General features: G+C 40.6%; 1 protein-coding gene across 4 annotated transcripts in view; it reads right to left on the bottom strand.

Moving 5' to 3' along the window:
* Positions 1–19,628, bottom strand: part of LOC126262268 (uncharacterized) — a 508,717-nt gene that overhangs the window by 46,518 nt on the left and 442,571 nt on the right. For all 4 annotated transcript variants that reach the window (XM_049958775.1, XM_049958774.1, XM_049958773.1 and 1 more), the window contains 3 exons: positions 10,197–10,432; positions 8,611–8,785; positions 991–1,373 (listed from right to left, as the gene is read on the bottom strand). In XM_049958775.1, the coding sequence (XP_049814732.1) occupies positions 991–1,373; positions 8,611–8,785; positions 10,197–10,432 (794 nt within the window). The remainder of the gene's footprint in view (positions 1–990; positions 1,374–8,610; positions 8,786–10,196; positions 10,433–19,628) is intronic.

Here is a 19,628-nt window from a genome sequence, read left to right as displayed (position 1 = left end):
GAGAACCTATAGAGATAAGGAACAAAGCAAAGAATAGAGAAGTAGCTGCTGGAAACCATTTCTGTGGGGGAACCTCAAGCGCTACGGGATAAGGTTGTGAGGAGGGAGAGAAGGGTGTGTTACATAAAAAAATTTGATATTAGAGACAAAACCAAGGTTTTTGGCATTGTTCAGTTGGCTGGTGACAGTCCACATGACATTTCATCCCACGCAGTGTGAGCAGGGACAGAGAGGATGTGAAGGGCAAATTTAATAAAAAGGAATTGACATTAGTATCAATTTTATATTAGTGTCAAATCCACAATTTTTGGGGTCACAGTTTAATTGGTGATAGCTTTGATGACATTTCTCTGCTAGGAATATGGTGGGTGCAGAAAATGGATGACAGAAAATTAATAAAAAGAAAGACAAATATTAGTGTCATACACAATGTTCGGGAACGACATCAATATCCTGCACTGGCTGTTATTGTTACGATTAAACCATCCTTTTATTTCGTACTGTCCACACTAATCCTGACAATAACAGCCATTGTGGCAAATTGATATAGTTAAAAAAATTACCATGGCTGCAGGCCCTATCGCAGTTTGATATTGGACAACATTCAGGGTTGATTGTTGATACTCCTAGTGACACTTGACCAACAAGAGCCAGTGCAGGGATGGGGGTGGGAAGTCAGAGTGATACGTAAAGCATAATTTTGGAATTTGTGGAACAATTTCAATTCAATTTCGGATAGATATCAGCTAAACTGAGTTTGTTTTTGTACTACAGACGGACTTCATTCCTTTTCATATCTAATGTAACTATTTGGACAAATAAGTAACTGTGCAACACTGGATAATCAGCTAGTAATGAAACACACACACACACACACACACACACACACACACACACACACACACACACACACACACACAAACTTGTTTCTGAGGTATCTACCATATTACATAGTGAAGGACAAATATGAAATCAAACATCAAAACATACCTAAATTCATGGTATCAGTTTTCCTCTCCCTCACGCTTGTATTTCCTATTTCATCAATGTGAGGTGCAGATGGTTTTGGCTCTGGAACTGGTGATGCCTTTGAGTGGCCAACATGGATTTCTGAAGGTTCTACTACAACAGGTTTCTCATGCACCACAACAGCTGTTGCACCTATCAAGCCTCCTTCATCTGAGTCTTCATCTTCCTCTTCTACTTCCTCCTCCTCTTCAATTTCCTCTTCTTCCTCTTCCTCTTCATCTTCCTCCTCTTCCGCAACATGGTTTACTTTAGGAACTTCTTGCTTTTCAGATGCACCATTTTGAACTGTTTGAGTTACTTGCCTTAATCCTTCATTCACCAACACTTTCTTAGTCTGATCAGGGCTGTAAAATTAATGTTGGTTGATTACTAAATAAAGACTTAATAACAGAAAAATTCTTGCATTATTTATTTGTACACATTAGACCTGCTACTTTCAAGGAAGCCAACTGATGTCAAGAAATATGCGAGGGACAGTTGTACCACTGATTAATAAAGTAAATGGCCAGTGGTCATGGGAGAGTTATCTCATTTGAAGATGTGCTGTGTAAGTCACCTGAATTTTGCATCTATATGCAGCATATTGTGCCAGTGTAGACACAATATCCGAGCACTTTGTTGCACATAGGTGTGTACTGAATGTGATGAAATGTCATGTGTGAACCAACTTTGAATATGGGGCGATGACTGGTGCAATGCAACAGGAGATTACACAAAAATACAGGTTTTTGAAGTCCACAGTGTTCTAGGCTGAGTCTTCAATATTGCAAAGACATACATGAACAGCCAAACAGAATGACCAGAAGCGTCTGACAAGCAGACATAATGTTGCCACTGCAGAGCCATAAGAGGCTATCGATGGTCAGATTGCTGCCGATTTGAATGTGCGACATCAGGAACCTATTTGCATCATGATTTGCACAGAAACAAATGCACCACAGATGGTTGAGTAGCTGATGACTGATATCACATCAAGTGCCTTTTCTCATAACTTTTGCCTGCTTAGTATAGACGGTCATAGTTGAGACGTAATTATAAGCTTGCACGGTTCAACATCACACGTTTCCAGGGAAAAAGATATAACAGAAAAAAATGAGGGCTAAAGTTTTATTCATCTTAGTAAGATATCAGGCGTGACTAAATGTTTCTGGTATTTAACAAGAAATCATAAAACTTAAGTCCTGTTAAAATGACAGGTATTTGTTTCTGGTATGTAACATGTTTTGCAACATAGACATTTGAGATGAAGCACATGTATCACTGTATAGTTTACTGAGTATAAGAGGATAATAAATGATTGATGGCAAAAAAAATGCAATAGCCAGCATTCATAAAGTTGTTATTCTTGGACAGATGATGATGCAAACACAATCACCACACTATTGGCAAATGCTCAACCATTTTCATTTGATCACATCTGGAATGCAACGAAGGAATTTTAACTGTCAGTCCTTGACAACATTTGTGACCCAGCAACTGCACCTATGCAATCAGAGACATTGCAACATCTGCTACACATCTTCAATATCTAGTGAATCTCTCCCTCTGACATGGACCACATTATCCCCATATTGAAACAAAGAAAAGAACCTGGATGTGCTTGATCTAATACACCAATTTTGGAAAGCTCATGCAACAAAACTCTGGAACTATTTGTTAAAAGACAACTGGAATGATGAATGGAACACATTTAATTACTGGAACGAATTTTCACTCTGTGGCAGAGAGTCTACTGTTTTGAAAATTCCTAGTAGATTGAAACTTGGGTTCAACTGGGACTCATAATCTTGCCTTTCCCACGGGAGACTTAACGGGACAGTATGAGAAAGAAAGTGATTTTTGGGGACTGCACTGGGTGAGATTTCAAACCCTGAGAGTTTTGAGGTGGAAGATAGGGTAATAAGCAAGACAGAGATTAAAAGAATAGTTACAGATACAAAGTGCTGAGACTGAAGAAATTAATGGAAATTAAGGCCATGCGGGTGGCAAGAACTAAGGACATGTTGCAATGCCATAACCCACTTGCGAAGGTCTGATAAGCTAGCAACACAGAAGGAAGGAAACTGATAGTTTAACATCCCACCAACAATGAGGTCATTAAAGAAGGAACACAAGTTTCAGGGAAAGGCAAAGTTCATCAGCTGTTCATGTGGAATTGTTGATAGCCTGATTATGTAAATCATGTTTCTTGTTACACCATGTTTACCGTGGTGTCTGGATACACTGTCAACCAGTCGAAGGATTGCTAGAAACATGCACCACATCATGAATGCAGGTGGGCTGGGGTAGTATTATGCTTTGGGAGACATTCTTCTGAGTTTCCATGAGTTTCCATGGGAGTGGTGGTAGTAAACAAAGCCAGCAGACAGCTGGGGACTATGTGAGTATTATTGCAGAGCACCTGCATCCCTTCACACTTATTGTCTTCCCCCATAGCGTTGGCACCCTCCAGAAGGTTTACTGTCAGTATTTTAAGGCAAGAATTGTGTTACAGTTATTTGAGGAGCATGACAGAGAACTCACATTGCTGTCTTGCTTGCTAGACTTGCCTGATCCGGAATCGATGGAACACATCTGAGAAATCATGAGATGCCACCTCTGCACCCACAGACCACTGGACCGTAATTTATGGCCAAGATTTACACGATTTATGTGATTTGATGCCACATATTTCAGGAAAACTACCAAGGACTTCATGAATCCATGTCACGCAGAACTGCTGCAGTACTGTGTTACAAAGACGGACCAACATGATCTTAAGTAGGCAACCATACCGTTGTGGCTCATTAGTGTAAATACAAGGAATGTTCAGTAAACAATGGAACACATTTTTTTTTCCTTGGCTAATTTTGGCTGAAAAAATATTTAATTTGTTGTGGGACATCACGAAACATTTCTGCTTCAGCCCCACAGTTCCATGAAATATAGATAGGTGACGGCACTATACTCTGTCCAAACAGGCCTCGAAAGGTCAAATGGTACCAACCAACTACCGTTTCATCCTCCTCAGCCGACAGGCTTCACGTGATGAGGATATGGAAGGGCATGTGGTCAGTAAACCACTTTCCTGGCCATTCTCAATTTCCGTGATTGGAGCCACTACTTCTCATTCAAGTAGCTCCTCAATTGGCCTCACAAGGGCTGAGCGTACCCCGCTTGCCAACAGCGCTTGGCAGACCCAAATGATCATCCATCCAAGTGCTAGCCAAGCCCAACCGTGCCTAACTTCAGTGATCTGATGGGAACCAGTTTTACCACTGCGGCAAGACCATTGGCTGGAGGCGCCATATATAGCCTTCAAAATGGTGTCTACATTGGTGACGTGTTCCAAGCAAACTGCTATAGCTGCAAGCAACCAGTAAGCAGTGCACGGCAGAGAAAGGAGCCGTGACCCTGCCAGGTGGAGCACGACTGGAGGTATTACTAACAATGAACAGACAGGACAGATGGATGTGTAGGGGATGACAGACACTATGGCCGACCAGGACACAACACGAGGCAAGCAAGCAAGAATTGCGGTGATAAACACGGCGAGACAACAACAATGCAGGAACAGTCCAAACAACGACAGTATGTATCTCGACACATAGAACTGGAATGCAGTACGGCTGAGATGCACATGCGAACTACGGTGTGTACCAGACTGCTGGGGTAGCACCGCGCAGCCGCCTAAACAGATGACTGCGGGAATCACGATTGGCCACAGACTTCACAGGGTACAGAGAGTGTCGCACTCGCATGGTGAGGCTCACGGTGCAGGCATGCGTTGGACCACAGAGACCCCTAGTGGGTATCCAGATTCTTCGCCTGTGGTGTGCATTCGACTACCGTGCCTTACGACACCAAACAAACAGCTGTGATTTGAGTTTATTTTGGTGGAAAAACAGAGCATTGCAGACATTCATAGGGGCTTGCAGAATCTCAGCAGACACCTGTAAGTGAACAAATGCTTGATGAGTCATTGGGTGAGGCATCTGGAATCATCAGAAGATGGTTGCACAAACACATCTGATCTCCAGTGTGCCAGCCAGCTGCACACAGCTGTGACTCTTGCTGTGTTGGGACACCCTCAGGAAACTGAAGAAATGACTTCTGCGTGTTTGTCACAACAAAAATGCAAACAAACTGCTCACTCTCGATGATAACACGAGGCCTCAACCGAGCCTGCGCACCCGAGAGGAGCTCATGAAACTTCATTTGATTGTTCTTCCTCTTCCACCCAACAGCCCAGATGTTGCACCTTCCTACTTCGACCTGTTTGGCCCAATGTAGGACACTCCATGTGATGCAGTACATGGATGATGGGCAGGTTACTGATGCTGCAAAATGCTGGCTCCAACATCAACCAGTAGAATGGCGCCACGCATACAGCACTTCCCAGTATAATTATAATGGCTTAAGGCCGTCACACTGAACAAAGATTATGTTGAAAAAGAGAACCCTGAATAAAACCAACCAGATTACAGAAAAAAATTTGTAGCATTACTTATTGAATGCCTTTCCTACTTTGTCTATGTGATGAAACTTATGGAACACCTATAGTCAACTTTCTTGTAAGTCTGTTACTCCTATTCAACAACATGTTGATACAATTATGCAGCAGCGGCTCGTGAGTATACATTCTGGGTGTTCACAGATTTTTAGAGTCGGATAAATCTGAATGAGTGAAATTAATAGCATCTGCTGTATAACATTTGTGCTTATCAACAAATTTATACAGCTACAGCCACTGCCAATAATAATAATAACAACATTAATAATAATAATAAGGTGCATAAAATATCTGACAAAAGAAAGAATTGTTTTTATAGAATCTTATTGTTTTGTACATAATTAAGTACAGTTTAGGACAATAACAAAATAATGTGTAAGCTTTCACAATTCTCCATTTTGCATTTTTGTGTAAGTTGAAGTTTTCATGCTTTTCCAGTTTTAAAAATATACAAGATCCCCAAGGGATGTATTAGTTCACGAAGTTTTTATGTTGCATCCACACAATAACTTGTGCTAACTGTACACTTCCTTGTTAAATGTTCACTTGTAGTTATGCTTATTTGATTTCGGCACTCCCTCAATCAAAGGATCTGTTTTTGGAGGCCTTAGTTCCCTTGCGGCTAACTTTTCCTGGCAATTAACTTTTCTGTTCCCAGAATGAATTTTCACTCTGCAGCAGGAATGTGCTCTGATATGAAACTTTCTGGCAGATTCCATCTGTGGGCTGAACTAGGGACCTTTGCCTTTTGCGGGAAAGTGCTCTACCAACTGAGCTACCCAAGTGCGACACATGACCCATCCTCACAGCTTTACTTTTCTGTTAGCATTTAAAACAGATACAACATAGTTCATGTTTACATTGCACATGAAAGCCAATTCCCACCCAGAAAACAACCAACCCTAAATGCAAAGTGTCATTTGTGGAAATGATTGAACCCAAGTAGTAACGTCTACCAACATGGTCACTCGATTAGATTACAAATGAGGCACTAAGATCCATAAGAGCCTAAAGCACACTGCCAGCAACCCCAAATTTAAGTCAACATCAGAGAAATCAGTGATATAGCTTTTCGTGAATTTTCATATACGCAATGTGGGCCTACAGCAGAGATAAACCTGACTCATTAAAAGATCAACAGATTTCAGAAGCATAAATAAATCCTACAAGGGAAACTCCCCATCTCTGCCCCCCTCCCCCTCTCAGATTTAGTGGTAAGATGGCCCAGTGGCTAGTCCATTAAAAATTGAACACATATCAAGCATGAAAACAGGAAGAAGGTGAAAAATAATAATAATTAGAAACAATGAACAGTACAAGCTTAACAAGTGCAATATTAAGCGCACATTCAGAGGCGCGGCGTCATGGTTAATGGTCATGCTGTTGTACTGTGAAACTGGTGAGCCATGTTGGAAACTCTTTCATGTCATTTGTTTTTTATTTTATTTTTTTCACAACATTATGTACTGTCCATCCGGTCATTGAAATGTTTGTTCTCTTTCTGTAGTCTTGGCAACTGGTTATAGAATATGAGTCATGTGGTAAGAATGCATTACTGTCGCAAGTAAACGTGATGAATAGTGAGAGCGGGGGGGGGGGGGGGGGGGGGGGGATACCACATAGACAGCTCACAGAAATGAATTCAAGAGTTGAAACTTCCAAAACAGAACACAACTTCAAAAACATTAAAAATATGTTTTGACAGGGCACACAGAAACTGTGATTGTGAAACTGTTGTGTTCATTTTTTGCAGCTCATGTGACAAATTATTATGTTTTCATCATTTCCTTGTGAGTGATCACATTCACACAAATATCTCATTCGGGTATGGAGGCATATCTCACTCACTTACCAGGCATACAAATTAGGTGCACCAGCATGAAATTTCTATTATATGACACACATACGGTCACTAATGCCGTGTATGGCACACCAGACATGTCTACTGGTGGAGGATTCGGTTGGCTTGTCACCTTGTCATCAAACATTTGTGGTTCCCATTCGAAAGCCACTTCCTTTCGGCTGCTAATAGAGTAGTTGTGCAGAATGATCTGTCATTGTAAATCTCTCCCGTACACCTTGCTTTTGCAAATGGATGTTACACCATGACACAGACACAAATTTGAATACAGTGAATAGTGGAAAAGAAGTGGCATATGGTAGGTTTGAACATGGCTCACCTGCCTCATAATCCAACACTGTGACCATTTAATCATGTCGCCATTGATCTTGCAATTAGCTCTATATTGCACTTCTTTTCCTTGGGCCGCTCACTGTTTCTTATTTTGCTTTTTTTTCACAGTTCAGTACACTTTCTTCCTATTTTCACGCTTGATATGTGTTCAGGTTTTGATGGGCTGTCCACTGCGCCCTCTTACCACAAAGTCAGAGGCGGTGTGATTGTGAGTTTCCCTTGTCAGCTTCTGTGTGATAAAATTCATAACTTAATATACTATTAACTCATTCAGAAACCCACAAAATAGGTTTACTGTCAGTACAACCTTAACATGTACTGACTTCCGATATAATTTTACTACCGTATGTAGCAAGTGAATTAGCATATCTGAGGAGTCTGCTATCATCTAGCAGGATTTATGCCGAGCAAACGGGAATAAAAGTCTGCTGCAATGTGCTACCACCTGGCAGCAATGACGTAAACTTCTAGTTGAGTGTCGAGGGCTAACTGTACACATTGTGTGTTGTGCACATTACTAGTCAAATCCGTTCTGTATCTGCGCTGAAAGGCAATTATGTCACGCGAGTTGTGCACGCACAACTGAAGGTGTAGTTCCGACCCTGTTACCAAGTTTCAGGGAGTGTTGAGGAGCATTAGAGTTGTAGATATAAGTGCCATATCTTTTAGATTGCAGCATCTATGTCGCATTTGACATCATTCAAAGAAAAATAACCAATAAATCCATAAGGTGTCGAAAGTTAGTGTGTTCACATGCTTTTGCGCTCTTACACAGCAGCTGTCATTGCAGTTACGCATTAGACAACACTATTCTCACCATATCAAAATATTTAGTGTCATAAATTATTGCAGAATTTCAAACAGAATGCAGGTATAACAGTTAAATAGGAATTACCCTGTTTCTTCATCACTTATTTCATTTTCAGAATCTTCACAGTAGCTGTAGTGGTCCTCCTCATAATTGTAATACCAGCCTCTCCCTGGTTCAGTAGGTGGTGGATTTGCTGCCTGCTGCTGTTCAGGTTTTTCATCAGTCACTGTGTTCTGTGCCCCAACTTCTTTTTCAGTATCTGTCAAGTGAAATTTGTTTTCCATTAGGCACTGAATACAATACGGTTCTTAGTTGCTTAAATTGGAGAGAGGGAAATTTTAAATGGAAAATTGGTACTGTAGCTACTTGTAAACAGATTTATAAGTTTGCATTTTTAAGTGTTCAGAATTCCACACAAAAAGATGCAGGCAAAATATCTATGCAACAAGATACGTATTTTGTTCAACATGAAGTGTGTGTGGCCAAAGTGCCACAGCCGGGCAGGATACAAGAACTTCGCCACTCCCATCATGCACTGGTGCTGCTGCTCGCAGTGTTGTTGCAGTTGCCTGAGACTGCAGTCGTATGTGTGAGTTGAGTTGAGTTGAGTTGAGTTGAGTTGAGTTTGTGTGTGTGTGTGTGTGTGTGTGTGTGTGTGTGTGTGTGTGTGTGTGTGTGTGTGTCATGATGAAGGCCTTACTGTCCGAAGACTTTATTTGTGACAGTCTTTTTGTTGTGCCTATCTGCGACTCAGCATCTCCGCTATATGGTGAGCAGCAACTTTCCTTTTCATAATATTGTTAAATTCAAAAGATATCTTAACAAGTGAGGCATAGAATCTAAATTTTCACAAAACTCACTTAGTTAAGGGTTTCTGAACTCCATCATCTAATAATATTACTTTTCGTATGAATCCAGTGCCAGTGTATTAGTAGTACAAATATTTATTCAAAAGTATCCAAACTACCTAATACATTATTTTCTATAGATTCACTATATTTACACTATTATTTTGTTAATGTGAATAAACAAAAAATATATGATGTACAATACTGTACAGTTATGAGCACATAAATTTTACTATTATTACTGAAAAATTTGCTCTAATACTTTACTTTACTGTAGAAATGCTATTTATTTTTGTCTTGTACTAATAGAAATATTACCAACTCTGAAGTAATTAAAATGTACAAGTTGTAATAGTGATAAATACAATTTGTCTCATCCCAAAAATACAATTTGTCTCATCCACTAGATGGCTAGTTACAAGTAAATAAGAGTAGATAATTAAAAGTAAATAAGTATAGGCTTAATAGATTTTCAGAGTTACCAGTCATCAATCATTTTCAAAACTAGGAAATTTGTGCCCAGTAGCCCTGCTGAATGTTGTACTGTTACAACGAAAATCCTTTATTATTGTACCTTTTCAGAGATAGCCCTACATCGCTGATCACATGGAGAACCTTTGCATTACTATAAAAATACTAGAGATTAAGTAACAGTTAACTCTCAAATAGTAGCATGATAAACAAAGAGTCTTTCTTTGAAGCTGAGATAGCAAAAAAAGTGATAATGGCTTTATAATTATAAGCAGACTTTACTTAACATTTCTAACGAACTAGATACATTTATGACATTCAGCTCAACAGTCATAATTGTCTCATTCATACCTGGAGCAACGAGGTATAGGAACATAGGGCAGCCATTGGCATTTATATTATGCTCCTCCAGAGTCTTAGAATCATCTGATGCAAGCTCTTTTCCCAGTATCCATCGCTGCACACCAGCTGGAATTTCAAACTCCAGTTGGACTTTCTGCTTCAGGTCTGCCACTGTCATTTTGGGTGTAATTTGTATTGGTATAGGACCCTGGTGAGATACCTTATCTTCTACGTACATATCCACCCTGAAAAATATAAAAACATTAGGCATTCTGAGAAGTGATTTCACAAAGTTTCACATGTATTTGTATGTCATAAAATGAACAAATGACAGACAGATAATAAATGACCAAAAGTATCACAGATGTCTACACATCAGATAAGAGTGATTCTTCAGTTCTCATATTTAGAGGTTGCTAATTTAGAAAATGATAACAAACAAGAAAAGACAGAAAAGTGACATGTAAAACTGTGTGTCACTACAACGTATCCCAGACTGGAAAATGAAGTTAAGTATTTAGTGTATGGGCAACATTAAACACTGTCTGAGGCAGTAAAGCAGACAATATTTAGCAACAACAATCAATAAAATTACTTTGAGAGATCTCAGAGTTTTCATGTTTTCATCCTTGTATTTACAGGGTGTTTCAAAAATGACCGGTATATTTGAAACGGCAATAAAAACTAAACGAGCAGTGATAGAAATACACCGTTTGTTGCAATATGCTTGGGACAACAGTACATTTTCAGGCGGACAAACTTTCGAAATTACAGTAGTTACAATTTTCAACAACAGATGGCGCTGCAAGTGATGTGAAAGATATAGAAGACAACGCAGTCTGTGGGTGCGCCATTCTGTACGTCGTCTTTCTGCTGTAAGCGTGTGCTGTTCACAACGTGCAAGTGTGCTGTGGACAACATGGTTTATTCCTTAGAACAGAGGATTTTTCTGGTGTTGGAATTCCACCGCCTAGAACACAGTGTTGTTGCAACAAGACGAAGTTTTCAACAGAGGTTTAATGTAACCAAAGGACCGAAAAGCGATACAATAAAGGATCTGTTTGAAAAATTTCAACGGACGGGGAACGTGACGGATGAACGTGCTGGAAAGGTAGGGCGACCGCGTACGGCAACCACAGAGGGCAACGCGCAGCTAGTGCAGCAGGTGATCCAACAGCGGCCTCGGGTTTCCGTTCGCCGTGTTGCAGCTGTGGTCCAAATGACGCCAACGTCCACGTATCGTCTCATGCGCCAGAGTTTACACCTCTATCCATACAAAATTCAAACGCGGTAACACCTCAGCGCCGCTACCATTGCTGCGCGAGAGACATTCGCTAACGATATAGTGCACAGGATTATGAACGGCGATATGCATGTGGGCAGCATTTGGTTTACTGACGAAGCTTATTTTTACCTGGACGGCTTCGTCAATAAACAGAACTGGCGCATATGGGGAACCAAAAAGCCCCATGTTGCAGTCCCATCGTCCCTGCATCCTCAAAAAGTAATGGTCTGGGCCGCCATTTCTTCCAAAGGAATCATTGGCCCATTTTTCAGATCCGAAACGATTACTGCATCTCGCTATCTGGACATTCTTCGCGAATTTGTGGCGGTACAAACTGCCTTAGACAACACTGCGAACACCTCGTGGTTTATGCAAGATGGTGCCCGGCCACATCGCACGGCCGACGTCTTCAATTTCCTGAATGAATATTTCGATGATCGTGTGATTGCTGTGGGCTATCCGAAACATACAGGAGGCGGCGTGGATTGGCCTCCCTATTCGCCAGACATGAACCCCTGTGACTTCTTTCTGTGGGGACACGTGAAAGACCAGGTGTACCGCCAGAATCCAGAAACAATTGAACAGCTGAAGCAGTACATCTCATCTGCATGTGAAGCCATTCCGCCAGACACGTTGTCAAAGGTTTCGGGTAATTTCATTCAGAGACTATGCCATATTATTGCTACGCATGGTGGATATGTGGAAAATATCGTACTATAGAGTTTCCCAGACCGCAGCGCCATCTGTTGTTGACAATTGTAACTACTGTAATTTCGAAAGTTTGTCTGCCTGAAAATGTACTGTTGTCCCAAGCATATTGCAACAAACGGTGTATTTCTATCGCTGCTCATTTAGTTTGTATTGCCGTTTCAAATATACCAGTCATTTTTGAAACACCCTGTACACACTGAGAGGACAAAAGTTGTGGGATACCTCTTAATATCGTGTCAGACCTCCTTTCGCCGGGTGTAGTGCAGTAACTCCATGTGGCAAGGACTCAACAAGTCATTGTAAGTCACTTGCAGAAATATTGAGCCATTCTGCCTCTATATCCATCCGTAATTGTGAAAGTGATGGCAGTGGAGGATTTTGCGCACAAACTGATTTCTCGATTATGTCACACAAATTTTCAACAGGATTCACGTTGGGTAATCTGGTTGGCCAAATCATTCGCTCAATTTCCCCAGAATGTTCTTCAAACCAGTCACGAACAATGTGGCCCATAACATGATATCGTTGTTAGGGAACAGGAAGTCCATGAATGGCTGCAGATGGTCTCCAAGTAGCCCATTATTATCATTTCCAGTCAATGACCCAGTCCATTCCATGTATACACAGCCCACCCTATTACAGAGCTACTACCAACTTGCACAGTGCTTTGTTGACAACTTGGGTCCATGGGTTCATGGGGTCTGTGCCACACTTAACCTTACCATCAGCTCTTACTGATTGAAATTGGGACTCATCTGACCATGCCATGGTTTTCCAGTCATCCAGGGTATAACTGATACGGTCACAAGCTCAGGAGAGGCACTGCAGGTGATGTCATGCTGTTAGCAAAGGCATTCGCTATAGCCCATTATCAGCAAATTTCACTGTTGTAACAGATACATGTGTTGTAAATCCCACATTGATTTCTGTGGTTATTTATCTGTTAGCACTGACAACTGGAAGCAAACACTGTTGCTCTCGGTCATTAATGAAGTCCATGGCTACTGTGTTGTCCATGGTGATAGGTAATGCCTGAAACTTGATATTCTTAACACTCTCTTGACAGTGTGGGTATCAGAATATTGAACTCCTTAGCGATTTCCAAAATGGAATGCCCCAAGTATCTAGCTCCAACTATCATTCCACATTCAAAGTCTGTAAATTCCCATTGTGAGGCCATAGCCATGTTGGAAACCTTTTCACATTAATCATCTGAGTACAAATGTCTGCTCTGCCAGTACACTGCCCTTTTATACCTTGTGTATGTGATACTATTGCCATCTGAATATGTGCATATCACTGTCCCATGACTTCTGTCACCCCAGTGTATCTGACAATTTGAATCAGCTATTTTTGTGATGGCATTTAAAAGCAGAAGACTTTGTAGCACAGTACTATTAAAAAGCTTATGTGACATTCAAAGATTATTGCTATTATTAATTTCAACTGCACTTAAGTGATGTGTGATTCACTGTTTTAAACTCACAAAAATAAAAGCAAGCATGCGTTCTAGAGAACTGTTATTTATTGCTATGCACGGGAGGTGCATAAGCCACCTTACGATTTGCAGTGGATGGTATCTCATGTACCATTATCATTCCCCCCTCCTCTCCCACATCCAGTTGCAAGTGGCATACAGGAAGAACATCTATGTACACACATCAAAAAAAGTTTTGCATCACCCCGGTTCCCAGAAATCCTGAAGAGAGACGTTGACTGTGGATATTGTATCACAGACACAGTCCCTTTGACTGTTCAGAGAAGTCACTAAACCCACCCAATGATGTAAACATCCATGCAAAAGCAGCACCTATTAGACGGATGGGGTCCGACACCCGATCAGTTCCAGTCATTCCACCAGGAAGGAAGTACACAGCTCTTGTTGTCTGTAGTTCAACCATGCCTGGACGGTCAATACCGTCATTCAATTGCATCCGCATTGTTACTTTGTGTCAGGAAGGGCTCTCAATAAGGGAAGTGTCCACGCGTCTCAGAGTGAACCAAAGCGATGTTGTTCGGACATGGAGGAGATACAGAGAGACAGGAACTTTCGATGACATTTCTCGCTCAGGCCGCCCAATGGCTACTGCTGCAGTGGATGACTGTTACCTATGGATTATGGCTTGGAGGAACCCTGTCAGCAACGACACCATGTTAAATAATGCTTTTTGTGTAGCCACAGGACGTCATGTTATGACTCAAACTGTGTGCAATAGGCTGCATGATGCGCAACTTCACTCCTGTCATCCATGGCGAGGTCCATCTTTGCAACCACAACACCATGCAGCACGGTACAGATGGGTCCAACAACACGCCAAATGGACCTCTCAGGATTGGCATCATGTTATCTTCACTGATGAGTGTTGCATATGCCTTCAACCAGACAATCGTCAGAGACGTGTTTGGATGCAACGCGATTGGGCTGAACACCTTAGACACACTGTCCAGTGAGCGCAGCGAGGTGGAGGTTCCCTGCCGTTTGGTGGTGGCATTATGTGGGGCCGACATACGCTGCTGGTGGTTATGGAAGGCACCATAATGGCAGTACAATATGTGAATGCCATCCTCCGACCAATAGTGCAACCATATCGGCAGCATATTGACGAGGCATTCGTCTTCATGGACGACAATTCGCACCCCCATTGCGCACATCTTGTGAATGACTTCCTTTAGGATAATGGCATCACTCGACTACAGTGGCCAGCATATTCTCCAGACATGAACCCTGTCGAACATGCCTGGGATAAATTGAAAAGGACTGTTTATGGATGATGTGACCCAGCAATCACACTGAAGGATCTAAGCCGAATCACCATTGAGGGTCGGGACAATCTGGACCAACAGTGCCTTGATGAACTTGTATCAATGCATCAACGCAAGAGGATGTGCTGGGTATTAAAGGTACCAGTGTGTACAGAAATCTTGACCACCACCTCTGAAGGTCTTGCTGCATGGTGGTACAACATGCAATGTGTGGTTTTCATGAGCAATAAAAAGGGCGGAAACTATGTTTATGTTGATCTCTATTCCAATTTTCTGTACAGAGCCCAGAACTCTCAAAACTGAGATGATGCAAAACCTTTTTTGATGTGTGTATAAGTCTTTGTATAAGCTCAAACAACTCTAATTTTACTTTCATAGTCTTTTTGTGATACATGTGGCAGAAAGCACTGTGTTGTTTGACTCTTCTAAGAAAGTATGCTCTGGGAATTTTAGCATTCAACCACACTATGATGCATAACAGAAACAGGGAAACATTGATTAACATTGCAGAAACTTATAATCTGCATGGCCTTGTAAACGAGCCTACTAGAATAACACCCACATCCAAGACAGCTCTAGATCAAATTTTTGCAAATAGAAATAAACTTAACCCAACTCTACAAGTATACAGTGCAGGATTCAGTGACCACCAAGCTGTCATTCTAAAGGTCGATGTTAGCAAAGATACCTCAAACCCAGTCCCACCTAAAACTTTATGAAGGTTTTTCACCCAAGAGAACTTGAACAAGCTAAATGCCCTCCTTAGTAAAGAAAAGTGGACAGAGATGTACACAGCCAATGACGTCAACACGAAATTCAACATATTTCTTGACAAAATGATCCACCACTTTGAAGAGGCCTTTCCAAAAAAACCAGTAAGAATAAATAATAATAATAATAATAATAATAATAGAAACAAGAGTTGGATTCCACCAGCTACAAAAATCTCTTGCAAACATAAAAGAATACTCCACATGTTGTGCAAACAAAGTAGTGACTCCCCCCAACTAACAGAATACGATAAAAACTACACATGCATCCTAAGAAGAGTGATAAGACAAGCAAAAAGGATGCAGAATGATGAGTACATTGACAAATCCAGCAATAAAGTAAAAGCAATGTGGAATATCATAAAAAGAGAAAGAGGGGAAATGAAAGCTTCACACACGAACATAGTAATCAAACTCAACAATGAATCTATATCTAATCCCGCAGTTGTGGTGAACTCTTTCAACAATTTCTTTATGAGCATAGCTGAAAAACTGGTCCAAAATAATCCTAACACAAATTACCAACCAGCAAACCAAAAATATCACACATGTGCAGAGTCAATTTTCATTACCAAAGTCACTGAAAATGATGTTGCAAAAGCCCTCAGAGAGTTAAAAAATTCATATTCAGCTGGAATTGATGGTATCCCAGCAGCCGTAATCAAAAATTGTGAACACACAGTTGCTGAACCATTAACTCACCTCTGTGACTTCTTTCCAGGCAGGTATCTTCCCTGAAGCTCTGAAACTTTCTAAAGTAATTCCTGTCTTCAAAAAAGGTGCTAATAAAGATATGAATAACTAGAGGCCTATCTCAATCTCATACTGCTTTTCTAAAGTTTTTGAAAAAGTAATGTACAAAAAAATGATGCACTTCATTGAAAAAAAAAAAAAAAAAAAAGATTTACTAAGTTTAGCTCAACATGGGTTTAGAAGCAACAAATCTACTGAAACTGCAGTATATGATTGCATAAATACGCTTTTAGAACTGTTAGATAGAAAACAATCCATAACAGGCATATTTCTGGATCTGTCAAAGGCTTTTGACACTGTTGACCACAAAATATTACTGGAAAAATTAGAACACTACGGTATCAGAGGAATTGCAAACAACTGGATTGCTACATTCCTAACCAATCGGATGCAGAGAGTCAGCATGAAATATACTAATAGACAAAGCAACTCAATAACCAAAATACTATAAAATAATAAAACTGTAAAGCAAGGTGTTCCACAGGGCTCAGTATTGGGACCCCTACTTTTCCTCCTGTATATTAATGACTAGAGCCTGAATGTTGATGCACACAAAACAATAATATTTGCTGATGACACAACTGTACTCCTCAAAGGGGAGAATACAGAGGCTGTGCAAAAAGCTGTGAACTTGGCCACTGAACAACTCAGCAACTGGGCAAAAATCAACAGATTAACTATCAACACCAAAAAGACAGCTTCCATGAACTTTCACACAACACAAAATGCAAATTACTCTCAGCCATTTGTCACTATAAATAACCAGTCAATAGATACCGACACTGTGCTCAAATTCCTGGGTCTGTGGGTTCAAGATAACCTGAAATGGAATACACATACAGGAAAGGTAAATGCCAGGATTTGTACTGGCTGTTATGCATTGAGTATACTGAAAACATGTGCTAGCCTGAAAGCATTAACCAGTGCATACTACGCTTACATACAAGCCCACCTAAAATATGGTGTAATATTCTGGGGAAATTCTCCAACTGCTCTGAGCACATTCAGAATCCAGAAGAGAGCAATGAGGATTATTACTAGGAGCAAACCCAGAGACTCCTGCAAACACATCTTCAGAAAGTTGGAAATCCTTACACTGCCTTGCCTCTACATTCTTGAGACTCTAAAATTTTTCAGAAACCACATAGTGTCAACTGACCCCAGAATCGTAAAAAATAATGAAATACATGAACACAACACCAGGAAAAACGCAAACCTGCATGTTATACGTACAAACACTCGACTGTGTAAAAAGGGAGTTTTCCACATGGGCCTCCAACTGTTCAACAAATTTCCCACTAGTATTAAGTCCATCGAAGACAACATAAAATTTAGCAAAGCCATGAAGTCATATTTGTTGTGTCACTATTTTTACTCTGTAAATGAATACTTAGAACAGTTATCTTGCTGTTTGTGTTAAATTGAAAACATTGAGCAATATAATACATTAGGATACTATAGGCCTATGTTAATATATGTTAACACTGCTGGCAGCTTGAGTGCACTGTTCACCATTAAAATTGCACTACCATGGAGACAGAACTCAATATACATCAAATTATAAAACTGGCAGGAAGCACACTGTGCTTGGCTAATGCAAATGATTAGCATTTCAGTGCAACTGCACAGTGCTGGTAGGAGAAATGGCATTTACATTCTATATATGAGAAAAGATTTGCAGTAGGTTTCTCATTCAGAAATTGTGTTTAAAAATAGATCGTTTCTGAGAACATCATGTTATTTCTTATTTTAAGAAGGAGTATCGTAGCCTGTCGAGATGTAGTTTATCAGTCCACGATATTGCTGCTCACATTGGCCAGTGTGGCCTTCCTTCCTGACCTTTGTGTTATTTGCTACAGGGCTCCATCACCTGTCGAACACTGGAGCTCCCAAAGATCAGCTAATCCACCCTCTGTGCTTTCCTCCCCTTTCTGAGAGATTGGTCCCAGCCTCTACAGATGAGGTGTCCATGCTGGTACTTTCATTAACAGACAAGATCTCAAATGTATTTTAAAGGCATAATAGGATAACTGTGCAGCTAATATCCAACTCTTGACTTCCACCCAAAAACTAAAACCCTCTCACAGTTCGTGCTGCGTCCCTCCTTCAAGACAGCAACCTGCAACACTCTTGTGTCCCATGGGTGGCCACAGTTCAGGCATCATCTGTCATGACAGGCACAAGTGTCAGCAAGCCAAACAACAATCCACAATCACCCCACATGTTGCTAATGTTCTAGACAACAACAGCAACATGCTGATTTGTTGCACATTAGAGGCTGCTACTCGGGTAGTTAACTGTGTCTGGGGAGCACACAAGGATTTTTTTAGATTAGGCAACTCTCCATTCAATCCACATAACAGTAGCTGTAGGAAACTTCTAAAGACACAGAGATTACTGCATAATAGGTGTAAAACAAAGTGTTGCGCAATAGATAGAGAGATGCTGAATGAAACATTTTTGGCTGTCATGAGAGTAATGGGTTTCTTTACAGTGACTGTATGCCATGGAGGGTTCTTGCCTTATGAACTGTTCTACTGGGTCCATGTCTATCCAGTGCATAGTCAACTATTCTTTTAAACTTGAGCCATAGTTTCTGCAGATGCTCCTGCCCTATGCTGAAAGTTTCAAGATCCTAACAGAGCTATTACACTACTGATTTTTTATCCAGTTTACTGAACATATATATCTTTCTGCTTGTTTTAGTTGTCCTTCGTACTTTGGTAATCATTGTTGCCACAACCACATCATAGTCACTGATACCAGTTTTGATGCAGACATCCTCAAAGAGGATAGTTCTATTTGTTGCCATTAGAGCCAATCTACTTTCTTCATGACTGGTGTTCCTAACTATCTGTTCTATGTAGTTTTCAGAGAAGGCATTTAGTAATGCTTCATGGGATGTCTTATCACATCTACCACTAACAAAACTATATTTTCTCAATTAATTGTTGGATGACTAAAGTTTCAGTGAACACATTACAGAATGATTGGGAAACTTGCATACAGGTGAAGTTTTCTCTAAAGTTTTTGGTTACATCTGGAGAGGAGTCTGGTGGGTGACAGAAGGATTCATTTATTATTTTATTCCCATTCCTGACACTGGGTCTTGCCCAAACAATCTCACATGCAATGTCAATTTCTATCTCCATTTCCCAT

Source organism: Schistocerca nitens, chromosome 6 (assembly GCF_023898315.1).
Source record: "Schistocerca nitens isolate TAMUIC-IGC-003100 chromosome 6, iqSchNite1.1, whole genome shotgun sequence".
NCBI classification, from domain to species: Eukaryota; Metazoa; Arthropoda; class Insecta; order Orthoptera; family Acrididae; genus Schistocerca; species Schistocerca nitens.
The sequence above is the reverse complement of the archived record's forward strand: the minus strand, read 5'-3'. Positions and strand labels throughout refer to the sequence as shown.